The 9,970-nt window shown below is 39.8% G+C and overlaps 1 protein-coding gene across 3 annotated transcripts; it reads right to left on the bottom strand.

The window, feature by feature from the left end:
• LOC106931842 (troponin I, slow skeletal muscle-like) lies at window positions 1-4,152 on the bottom strand. 3 transcript variants are annotated; one of them, XM_088003194.1, is made up of 8 exons: window positions 4,067-4,152; window positions 3,643-3,686; window positions 3,501-3,542; window positions 3,082-3,123; window positions 1,973-2,104; window positions 1,805-1,894; window positions 1,096-1,278; window positions 1-1,012 (listed from the first exon to the last, which is right to left on the bottom strand). In XM_088003194.1, exons 3-8 carry the CDS (start codon window positions 3,519-3,521, stop codon window positions 911-913), a joined length of 570 nt encoding a protein of 189 aa, XP_087859320.1. In that variant the 5' UTR covers window positions 3,522-3,542; window positions 3,643-3,686; window positions 4,067-4,152; the 3' UTR covers window positions 1-910. The 3 variants fall into 3 exon arrangements, with proteins under 3 accessions (XP_087859320.1, XP_014865691.1, XP_014865687.1); XM_015010205.2 differs by lacking the exon at window positions 3,643-3,686 and having other exon boundaries at window positions 4,067-4,117; XM_015010201.2 differs by lacking the exons at window positions 3,501-3,542; window positions 3,643-3,686; window positions 4,067-4,152 and having other exon boundaries at window positions 3,082-3,162.
• Window positions 4,153-9,970: the final 5,818 nt, after the last annotated feature.

The raw sequence follows: 9,970 nt of genomic DNA, 5'->3' as shown, positions 1-9,970 counted from the left end.
CACTTTTCAGATTTTTAATAGCAAAAAAAAACCTTCGGAAAGCATTTGTACTGTTTCCACTCGTTATGCTCTGCTTTTTGTTGTTACAAAAAAAAAACAAAAAAGAAATCCCAATGAAATAGTTTGTGTTTATTATGTGTCACAGTGTGGAAAGGTTCATTAGGGTATATCAATACTTTTACTAGGTACTTTATGTTTAGACAAAACATTTTCAGCTGCTTGGACACAGACGGACTGCTTCACACCTCGCCCCTAGAAGCATGCAGCGCTCCATTCGAGGCAACATTTGCTGGGAACATGAGTATGGCTGCCGTTGCTGTCGTGCTTCAAATGACACTCCCAGGTGCTAAATGCCACGTCAACCCGGCAACACGCGCAGAGGAAGCAAAGGACTGCTTCCTCTCCAACTCGTTATTTGTTTCAACTAACCCCTAATACATTTTAATGCTTACTATCGGTTGCCGAGGGGGAGTAACGACAAACACGGAGGTCACGTCGCCGTCATGTCGCCTATTTTAAATCTGATGCGTTTCTGGGAACACCTATCTTTTACCCCCTTCCCCGATTCGTTCATTGTCCTTTTTATAATTCATCGCAGCATCACCCCGCCTCCCTCTGTGCCTCGTGTAAACTAACAGATTCAGAGAAAGTGAAACGTGATAAAGTCAGCTGCAAATATGGAAACCGTTATCTTTTTCTTTTTTATTTAGCTCATCTTTGCTCACTAAGTGTCATAACAAAAATAAAAAGAAATACCGGGTCGCCACTTGTCTTAAAATGTTGCATTGAAAAAAAACAAAAAACTAAACAAAACAAAAACAAACTGCAAAGCAGATGCCAAACATAGTCTTCGGGTAAGTGTGGCATATTTGTTTTTTTCCGATGACTGTCCAGTTTTGGCTTCGACGTCTCACTGCGCTCCTCCGCCGGTATCGAACATCTTCTTGCGGCCCTCCATGCCTGACATGGCTTCCACGTTCTTACGCCAGTCACCCACTTCAGAGGTGAGGACCTGAGGAAGAGATCAAAACACTCTCGAAATATCGAGACGGGCCAAATGAAACGCGGACGAGTAAACGGAGAACCGACTCATACCTTGTCCTGCTTGACGTCCTCCTTTTTCACAGACTTGAGGTTGGCCCTGAGGTCCATTGAGCCTTTGTGTTTGGAGCCCAGCAGAGCTCTCATCATCTCGTCTGCTGAGACCCTCACCTTCCTGAGGGCGGGCTTTTTAAACTTGCCTCCTAGATCTTGGACTTTCAGCTTCAACTCGTGGATCTGAAGCAGAATGTAGCAAAACATCCTGCTGTAGTAAAGTATTTACAGCGATTTCACTTGTATATAAAAAACTTCACTTTTGGTTTTTGCTCTTTTCCTATTTTTATTCAGAACCTCAAAACTTATATAGATTTAGGAAGAAGGAATAATTTAACAAATTAGAACATATACGTGAAAAGAAAATGCAATTTCATGACAATTTCTTTCTAAATTTATTGAGAAATGAAAAAAACTTAAGATATTTAGAAATAATAATTCAAGACTTTTAATGTAATTTGTATGGAAATCACATGGTTTCATTTATTCGCTTAGATGTCGTTTCTGGGGGGGAATATTGCAGATGTTGCATAAAAGATCGAAGCTTTCTCAATGAGCCGTCTTGTTGCAAACCCCCGTACTAGGTGACTGGAAAGTTCAACAAACTTAAAAAAAAGAAGCTATGTCTTTAGTCTCAGGTTTTCTAAGTATATGTGTACAATTGAATACATTGCAAATGTGTGTAAGATGTGACAAAGTAGGAACTTACGTCTTTGTTGTGCTTGCTGACTTTATGTTCACAGTCGTACCGCTCTTCATCCACAATGTCAATTTTTTCGTGAAGCTGTTTGCACAGTTTCTGAAAGGGATACATTCGCGTTACAGTTCGATTAAACGCGTCTAAAAATACACTTCGTTTGGCATAAATGCCTCTTACTTGGAGGTCATCCAGCGACAAACCAGACAGCTGCAGAGGAGGCAGCTTTTCCTTCAGGTAGCGCCCTTTCTCCTCCTCCCGGTCCTGTCGCTCCCTCTCCAGATCATCACATGCTCTTTGGAGGAGCAGCATCTGATCAGAACAGTTAGAATCAATGTTGGTCCCAGGAACCGATGCAGTAGACTGCAACAAAAATGCTTCCTCTTGATTTTTTTTTTTTTTTTTTTTTTTTTTACAATTGCCACACCTTCAGAGTAATTCTCATAAAGACAAAGGATACTAAACAGATCGCACAGGGATAAAGTTGCACAGAAGCTAAAAGCAGGGTTGGAATCTAACACAAGCTTTCCACATCTAATGGTGCACTGTTCAGTTCACCGCAATTCAAACCTGCGCTAGAAAGGAGAGCATTAATCAGAGGCAGAGATCCACAGTCCAGGTGGGAGAATCTGTCAACTTACAGCAAAAATAAATATAGAATTTTTGGGGGGACGAATGGCAAGAAGAAAACTACTTTTTGAAGAAACTTCATCTTTGATTTGCCACAAGCCAAATAACGATCAATAAAGGCACAGAAGATGTTCCTCTAGTCAGATTAGACAAAAACAAATTGAACTTTCAGGACCTATGTGCAAAAATCGCAAGCTAGCAAGAAAGCTAACACCACTCATCACCCCGAACACATCGTTGACCCGGTCTGGTAGCGGCAGCGTCATGCTGTGGGACAACTTTCCATCGGCAGGAAAAATTTAAACGTGTCCGAGGCTGAAAATCGACAGCACCTTTAAAGACGCCCTGTTTGTGAAAATCTAGTGGAGGTGGCTTTGCAGATACATAAAAACAGCTATCAGTGCAGTGAAATATGACGGATGGATAATAAAAACGCAGCACACTTCCAGGCTTTTAATTTGTAAATGTCTATGACGTCAAAAATTTTCGTAAAATTGAAAATTTGACTTAAAGGGAATACTTTTGCAGTGTATTGCATGCCGTTACTAATTCATCAAAATTGCAGAATCTCTAGACTAGGACAAAATGTGAGACATTTGGGCTGTAGGATTTTGTGTGGGGGAAAAAAACAAAAACAAAATGTGATATTCGAAACTTACTTTGAGGGAGAGCTTGCGGGACGCCGAAATCTTTGACTTCGGCTGTGGGAAATGAAATTCGTTCATGTGGTTACGCGACACAATTTGTGCAACAACAAAATGTTCACAGTCTTTCTAGTAAAATCATGCAGTTTCAACATTTTCATCACTCCAACAATGTTTGTGTTTAAGCTGATCAAAGATAGCTGTGAACCGCTTGATGTTACGGGAATGCCTAGAGAAGCTCAGCACCACTCGCTGCGGCCGCGTGCGTAAAGATAACACTTTATTATTAGGATGGAGTCAAGCGGAAAGCTCTCGAGGATGCCGATAGCAATTTCGACAGATAACCACCGCCACATCTTTGCCATGTCTGTAAGGACAATGTGTCCTCTGTCCCATGCATGCAGGATTAACACACTGGAACATAGCTGGCTCACCTTATCCCCTTTGGGATTCATGACTGCACGTCTGCGGAGGGCCTGAAACGGCAAACGGGGGGACACATGAGACCGCTTATCAAAAACACGAGCGGTTTGGTTTGTAAGAATCACAAAAATGGGAGCAGAAGTGGGATTTTACCTCAGTTTACCTATGATTATAAAAAAAAATAAAAAATCAAACACCTGGAAAGGAAACAAAGCAAATCTTATTTCCAACTTAGGCTATTAATTAACTATGTAATTCAGGAAGATTAAAGCAAGGGCAAAAGAACAACATTTCTTATGCATTTGGCTTCATTAAAAGTGTTGAACCCAGCATCAGTATTAAAATGTTACTTGGACCATCTAAGCTAAACCAAACGTGTTGCAGTTCAACTCCTTTCAGCAGATTGATCATGAGAAACTCATACACAAGTAAGCAACAAAGGTGAGCTGTTACCCGAAGGCATGTCATTTTTTAGTACAGAGCTCCCAACAATACTTTTGACTAAATAGAAACATCAAAAACACAGAGATTCGCTGAGATCACGTCATATTTTAAACAAACTTCAAAGTAAGTTTACCTTTGAATGGGTGTTTGCCGGCGTGTGGAGTCAAACAGCAGCTGCTCCAGACAATGGAAAGCTTTTTATATAAAGGGGGGGAGATGAGGGGGCGGACAGTAAATATAACGTCTGGTCTGAAGAATGTGCTGGCACGAGACCAAGAAGAGAATATCTCCTCCCGAACACTGTAATAACGCCACATAGGGGAGTAATGATCTGTCATGAGCGCTGCTTTAATGAGACCATCTTTTCCCTCTGGTGTATGATGCGTTTTACTCTCTTTTAAAGCGAATAACCACATTAACACACTTCTCCTCCTGTCCCACAAATTCATTGCAGCGCATTTATTTGGAGTCAGCTTACAACCAATAGTCATCTCAAGGCGAACTCATATCCTGCTGTTTTGTTCTTAACCAAAACTATCTAATTGATTCCAAAGCAATCGATCATATAGTCACGTTCAGATTCAATTTAAATTATGGTTATTTTTTTTTCACTAAACAACACTAATCAGTACGGATCCACGTCCAGCTGGATGGACTGAGTTATTACCAAACATCCAGGGTAAACATGTGGTCATTTCTGGGAAGACAAAAAAAAAGAGGGCGAGAGAGAGCACACATAGTTTATAGGAACCATAGTGATTTTGCAGAGCAAATAGATACAACCAATCACACAAACACTGCGCCCAAAGTCTTTGCTATGGAAACAACCAAACCAAAAAAAAAAGTAAAGCAGAACATATGCAAAGTTTATGGCAGCAATAACTCCATTAACGCTCTTCTGCTGGGAAAAGAGAAACACAGTGTCAACAGGCCCTCTGTCCCTTCAACGGCTGGAGAAAAGGCGGAGGACAAAGGCGACGGCGGCAAAAATTGCAACTAGTTTCAAATAAATGTATTCGTAACGAACAGAACTAGAACTACTGTACATTTTCTCAATCAGTCTGGCCTTTTTAAAAGAAAAGTTTTATATTTATTTTCTTCAAGTGTGTCTAAAATAATATGTAATAACACTATCAATAATAATAATCATAATAATATTCTTCTGAAAATAAGTTGGTCAAATAAAATATATCGGACATTTTAGCCCTTGAGCTGTGAAAGGCATTCAGATGTTTCCAAATTGTGACTCAAAACATTTGGCTGCAATCTGACCTTGTAAATGAACTCCTCTGACCCTCAACCACAAAAATATTTGATAGTGATATTTCTGGTTGAGATGAATTTCCCACAAAGATTGTAAAAAAAAAAGTTACTGGAAATGTTCTGAGCACTGATGCCTCAAAGCCAGGCTTTCAATGTGGAGTTGACGATGTCGCCTCCCTGTTTGAGTGGGTTGTCCTCGGGCATTTAGGCCACTTAAAATTGCCCTTCGGTGTGTGTGTGTGTGTGTGTGTGTGTGTGTTTGCATGCATAGTTTCATCTCCCGGGTGTGTCTCAAACGGCAAACTACAGATTTGTTGTACACGTCTTTTTAGTAACGCTCACATGCTTTTTTAAACTTTCGTACACCGGCGCCGTACATCAGGGTAGTAACAACTGTAAAATAGATAAAATGACCCATAATTTCCACATCAAGTTATTAGAAACACGTTTTTTTTTTCTTTTTCAGAATTCACCCTTTTGTTCTGTGTTTTCTATTCGTATCCACTTTTCATCGGTTCCCCGGCGTGGCATTGCGAAGATTTCAAAGCGCTAATCTTGACCCGAGCTGCGACGCTATTTGTAAATCACTTAACCCCCGCTGCATCGAGTTTCTAATCTTTCCAGAAGCTTCCAGCTGATGCGAGCGTTAAGGTGTTTTGGGTAAACTGAGCACCGGCTTTGTAAGAGGGACACGAGGTGCTGCGATAAAAGATTATTAGTCAACAGACTTGTTAGGGCTTCTCAGAGATTAGAAACAATAATGAGAACAAAAGATATTAGTTTGCATAATGAGAGGAGCTCATTTGGTGTGTTTTCTTTTATTCCCCCTTCCCATTTGTGATTTTCAAATTAAAGCTCATCAGAGTTTCTTTTAATTTGGATACATTTTTTTAGTCATATTGTGTCGGAGATGTGAAGGGAACAACACCGGGGCCGATAAAAGGAGGAAAGCTGCATGGAATAACAGATGCTCTGTTATCCAGCGAACCTCAGCAGGTGGGAGAGCTATTCCTGACGCAACCCTACTCCGCCACTGTCACCACCGAGACGCAGCCTCCCAAAAATAAAAAAGCGAGCAGGCTTCAGTATCGGTAGGGTGCTTTTATGATGCACTTTGAAGTGCTGTTGCTTCAAGCGGATGAGTAACAATTAGAGTACGGACAAAAGGGAACGGTAAAAAAAAAAATGTAACATGAAACTCAACTGTTTAGTGAGTTTTTTTCACTAAATTGCACACATGGGCATGACATTACCAAACAAATGGTTTGGTTTTTCAATTCATCTCTGAGAACATTGAGTCAGTGCAGATTTCAGGTCATCCAGAACACAACGACCCTGTAAGTACTTAAACGGGAGATGGACGAAGCTCTTCACTCGTTTCGGGAAGACGTCTCCTGTTCTTCGCTTGTTTTTAGGATGTTGGAGTGTTAAGTTGGAGCCAGAACAGTCCCACCGACGGGGCAGGTTAGGTCACAGGTCACCGAGCATGACCTCCATCCGGTCCATCGTTTGGGTTCTTGTCATTTCCGAAACGCTTCCTGAGTCACACCTGTCTCTGACACCAGCGATCCAGTCAGGTCCGTATTGAGGACAGTGTTCCTCAGACCGTATTCAAGACCGGCCTGCAAAACCTGTTCCATTGAGCCAATTGAAGTTTCTTTTTGTATTTATGCATGTCTACATTTAGTTTTTGTATTAGGATTTATTTTTTCTCTTCTTCTGCGTTCTGTAGTTTTATGGCATTTTCATTCTGTTCTCCTGTTTGTATTGTTATCCTGCAACCTTGGATGGCTGAGAGTAATGTATAAGATGATCTTCCCTCAACGTGTGATGCTGTGGTATGAGAAAGACGAGACACACACGTTGAGCTTCCTTCACATTCAACCGGAAGATTTATTCTTCTTGTGTGTTATAAACACTCTTCATATACAACATACTTCAGGTAGAGAACCATTAACTTCATTACATCAGAAATTACTGTAATATATCTTTAAACCAAACAACATTTTTTTAACATGCTCCATTTAGCATTATGAATTCTATCAAATTACAAAATTAATTCACAAATAACTTTCACTTCTCTAAACCATATTAATTTTGTAGTTAGTGCTTTAAATTCAAGACCTTGTCCTCTTTTCTGAGACCTTTTGTATTTAACTATCAAAATAAAATATATAAAATATATTTTAACATTTAAGCATTTTAGCTTTTAACAATGTCCATTGTTTCAGTAGAACAATAATATTTTACATCTTGCATACACAACTATTCTCTCAATATCAAACTGAAAAAGGCGTAATGCTCCTTTAATACTATGCCTCGGCACTCGGTTCCACATAGTTTATCTGGTTTTTCAACAAACCCATGAAAAACATCACCTTTATAAAATAAAGAACCCAGAACAATGTCCTTTGAGTGAGAACTCTCTCAAAAAGTGCAAAATACAAGTTCAAATGAACTTCGCTGTCCTTCAGCTAGCTCACACACGTGTAGAGGCCCGCTAGCATTAGCTCCCATTAGCCTTTATGAACAAGTCTCGTTTTCGTACACAATAACAATTACAAAGTGAACTTCGCGACTCATTAGTTGAGATTCGATTTAAGAACCTTTCAATTCTTCCAAGAAACTAATGTATATGTATAAAACGCATTTTTACTGACCTGTGGTATGAGAAAGACGAGACACACACGTTGAGGTTCCTTCACATTCAACCGGAAGATTTATTCTTCTTGTGTGCTCAATCTTCTCTATGCCACCAACGCGGCAGCGCCCCTAGCGGTTGTGTGTGGAATTGCATAGGACAATCTAAATGACGCTGAAGAACTTAGTACAATGAGAAATTAAAGATACAAAAATAAAAATTATGTTGGGGTGCCTATTTTCTTACTTATTGTTTTAATTTACTAAGAGCTCATTTTTCACACCGCTACAGTATTTTGCCAAAAACTGCCAATTTTTGCTTTACTGTAGTCATTTATTTCTTAGTCTATCTATAAAATATGTCTATATTGGTGCCACTCACACTTCTATGCCTTTTTTCCCCAAAAAATAATCAAAAACATTGTTTTTCTGTTTTGCCATATTCTATTTAGACTCCATTAATGAATACGTCTAAAGTTATGCTTGCCCCTTGTTATGCTTCTATGCGTTGGGTCTTTTTGATCTAACACACCTTAAATAGATCTTGATTTATTATTATTATTATTATTATTATTATTATAATTTTGGTACAAGTTTGCTACTGCTAACACTTTTCAGCTTAGACTTTGCACAAACCTTTGATTTGTAACTCCTCTGTCTGCAAAGCGCAGAGAACAGCTGAGACATGACTTCACCCAAGTGGCCTGCCATGTCATCCCCCTTCACCGCCCTCCCAACCTTGACTCTGGCTCGCCGTTAATCCCAGCAGGAGCCGCGACCGCCCCGCATTTCTCAACACCTCACTTGGACGAGCCTGTGTTGTATTTAAACCGATTGGGAATGTTGTTAGGGTTTTTTTATTTATTTATTTGTCTGTCGGGTTGCCCTGAGAAGCCGGGCCACAGGAAACACTTTTGGTATGAGAACCTATCAATGTCAAAAGACACACTGGCAAAGAGAAAGCACAACTGGCTGCTGCCCGGTTCAGGTTACAGTCGCTCGCTCTATGCCTGCACTGATTTATACTTATGGGACTTAAGCGGTTAAAAAAACGGTCTAAACACAGAACCTGCTCTAAAAAGAAGGAAAAGAAGATTTACAGCTACTTGACAAAACATTAAATGTTCTCTGAATTTCCTCAGCTGGCAAGCAAGTTACAAATATGAGAACATTTTAATGGATTACACTGAATGATAAGCTGCTGCAGACAGCTAGGGGGAAATTCCTGGGTCACAGAGACGATAAAGTGTCCTCAGAAGAGACTAACTGTGGTATGCCGGTTTGGTTTGGCATCGTTTTTGCGATTGCCGATTAAAGCCAGCAGAGGGCCTGAACGCAACACAGTTCAGGCTCCAGCACAAAGGCAAAGACCACAGCGTTTGTCCGCAGTCATTTTCAGGCAATAATCCATGTTTCGTGTTATTTCAGTTTAAGAATCTGTTTATTCCATTCCAAAGATTAAATGTTTGTCTCTCTGGTGAAGGCATTTTCTTTCCCCGTTTGAAACAACAACAAAAAAAGAAAGAAAGAAAAAAGAGCACTAGCCTATACATCCATTCTGTCGTGGACAAGTAAGCATGCAGAAAAGTGTGTATCCTTATTCGTGGCAAATTTAATAAAAATGTGTCCAACATTGGAATATATTAGTACAACTTATTCCAGAGTGAGTTATTGACATGTTGATGTTTTCAAATATTTTCCAAGCAGTATTTATTTGGCAGCTCTAAATTCACGCTGCTATGCAAACTGATGCAGCTATATAGTTCTATAGGGAGTAGTAGTATAAAAATGAATCCATCTTTGTTTAATTTTTTTTTTGGTTTTTAACAAAGAAAAAAAAAAAGAACTCCCTGAATGAAAACAGAGTGTACACAAAGCCATTTCTTTATTTGGAGTCATGTTGATGGACGAAAACAGGTTATGTTGTGTATTTTCCAGACATTTTATAACAGTCAAGTAGCTGCTGCCTTCAGTTGTTCTGAAAATGCCGCGTTCATCAAAAACGACTTAGAAGAAATTTGACTTTGCGTCTTAGAAAACGGGAAGTCATACAGGAGTCAAAGCAACACGCTGCTTTGTCTTGCAACCCTCATGAACAGAAGATCTCCCATCATGGCAGCTGTGGTGTTGCCAT

The sequence above is a fragment of the Poecilia mexicana genome, unplaced genomic scaffold (assembly GCF_051168715.1).
Source record: "Poecilia mexicana isolate PSO_F unplaced genomic scaffold, ASM5116871v1 scaffold_23, whole genome shotgun sequence".
NCBI lineage: Eukaryota > Metazoa > Chordata > Actinopteri > Cyprinodontiformes > Poeciliidae > Poecilia > Poecilia mexicana.
Note: the sequence above shows the minus strand (reverse complement) of the source record. Positions and strands in the feature narration are given on the sequence as shown.

Excerpts from the sequence above, each read along its gene's own strand:
- LOC106931842 (XM_015010201.2), bottom strand. The coding sequence starts at position 3,147 with ATGAACGAATTTCATTTCCCACAGCCGAAGTCAAAGATTTCGGCGTCC. Across the intron at positions 2,105-3,081 it reads CCCGCAAGCTCTCCCTCAAA|ATGCTGCTCCTCCAAAGAGC; the intron begins GTAAGTTTCGAA and ends TGTTCTGATCAG. Across the intron at positions 1,013-1,095 it reads AGGACGTCAAGCAGGACAAG|GTCCTCACCTCTGAAGTGGG; the intron begins GTATGAGTCGGT and ends TCTCTTCCTCAG.